This window comes from Solanum stenotomum, chromosome 6 (genome assembly GCF_019186545.1).
Source record: "Solanum stenotomum isolate F172 chromosome 6, ASM1918654v1, whole genome shotgun sequence".
Classification (NCBI taxonomy): domain Eukaryota; kingdom Viridiplantae; phylum Streptophyta; class Magnoliopsida; order Solanales; family Solanaceae; genus Solanum; species Solanum stenotomum.
This window is the reverse complement of record NC_064287.1, coordinates 39,327,058-39,328,859: the sequence shown is the minus strand read 5'-3', so window position 1 is coordinate 39,328,859 and position 1,802 is coordinate 39,327,058. Positions and strand designations below refer to the sequence as shown.

The 1,802-nt window shown below is 52.3% G+C and overlaps 1 protein-coding gene across 1 annotated transcript in view; it reads right to left on the bottom strand.

Annotated features, from left to right (window-relative positions):
• Positions 1-1,481, bottom strand: part of LOC125868726 (uncharacterized) — a 5,572-nt gene extending 4,091 nt beyond the window's left edge. The window contains exons 1-2 of the mRNA XM_049549310.1: positions 1,473-1,481; positions 5-1,355 (exon numbers count right to left, since the gene is read on the bottom strand). Coding sequence (XP_049405267.1) covers positions 5-1,355; positions 1,473-1,481 — 1,360 coding nt within the window. The remainder of the gene's footprint in view (positions 1-4; positions 1,356-1,472) is intronic.
• Positions 1,482-1,802: the final 321 nt, after the last annotated feature.

Genomic DNA, 1,802 nt, shown 5'->3' with positions numbered 1-1,802 from the left:
GAACCTGAGGCGCCACTAGCACCTCTACCCGAAGCTCGTCCGCCTCTACCAGATGCCGGTCCCCGACCCCGACCTCTAGCCGGAGGTGCTGAATCTCTCTCTGGGACCACGGAGATAGTATGGTGTGGTCCAGACTGAGTCTGATGTGGACACTGACGAATCAAGTGGCCAGGATCACCGCAACCATAACAAGACCTCGGTGTGGATCCTGACTGTGAAGAACCCGAAGTAATGCTATAACCACCTCGACCCGAACCTGGAGGACCTCGAGCTGCTGGCCCACCCTCGATAGTTGGTAATGAAGCATGTACTGGCCTCTGACGCAGGAAGGACCCGCCTCCCCTGTGTGGGCCCCTACCTCCTGACGAGGTACCTGAATACTGACCACCTGTACGGACCCTCTTGGGCCCACCAAAATCATCCCGCTCAAGCAACTCAGCCTCTCTGGCTGCACTCACTATAGTCTGGAAGGAAGCACCCTCTCGAGATGATCTAAACACATAACTACGGATAGTTGGAGTCAAACCCCTAACAAATCTGCGAATCCGCTCAGGCTCACCTGAAATCAAAGCAGTGGCATGTCTCGACAACTGACAGAATCGAGCCTCGTAATCTGCGACTGACATGTTACCCTGCACCAAACTCTCAAACCTCATACGGCTCTCCTCCTGTACACTCCAAGGGATGAAACGACCCTCGAAGGCACTAGCAAACTCACTCCACTCCATGGGAGAAGATCCCGCTGGTCTCGAACTCATGAAGGTCCTCAGCCACTTCCTAGCGACACCGCGTAACTGAAGGGACAAAAATCGGACGCCCCTCTCATCTAACATGCGTACCGCCGCCAACATCTCTCGACTCAAGGTCAAAAACTCGTGAGCATCATCAGTCTTAGCACCATGAAACTGAGGTGGTTTCATTTTCTGAAACCGCTCATAGCAGACCTGGTCATCATCTGCCAAGGCCACCTCTAGGGTCGTTGGTATACCTACAACCAGTGCTGGAACCTGTGGTGGCTGAACCACCGGCTCTGGAACCACTAGAATCTGATGCTGATAACCAGGGGTCTGTGCCCCTACCCCAGCCTGTAACCACGCTGGTATACCTGCTGCACCCTGAGCAAGACGCTCCAATAACTCAAATATCCTGTCGAGTCTATCATCATGAATTGGGGGTGCATGGCCCACAGGAGCCTGCTCTGCAGCTACTCCAATCTGTGTCTCAGGTGAAGGCTCTCTACCTCGGCCTCGGGCAGGTGCCACTCCTCTAGCACGGCCTCGACCACGTCCTCGGCCTCTAGCCCGACCTCTACCCCTAGCTGGGGCCTCAACTCTAACCTCGGGGGCTGCCACCCCCTAACTCCGGTAGCTTTAGTCCTCGGCATCTGCCAAAAACAACACGCGATACTCAGCACCCACGATAACAACCTCGCACGATAAGAACGGAATGAAAAGAAAGAAGTCTTTCCTAACCGTCTTCATAGCCTTTCGAAGATAAGTACAGACGTCTCCGTACCGATCGTCAAGACTCTACTAAGACTTGGTTTGTACATGTGAGACCTTCGAACCTGGGCTCTGATACCATTTTGTCACACCCCAAAACCAGATGAGATGGCACGTGCCCAAACCCCACCGGACACGTCAGCCTAACACCCAAAAACCCGACGATACAGAATTTATAAAACAAGAATAAGATAGAAAGATAAGCGGAAGTCTTTAAATAAACTCAACATAACCCCAGAATTGGTTGTCACATGTACAAACCTCTAATACAGAATCTGAATAAATTATACAAGTCTCATA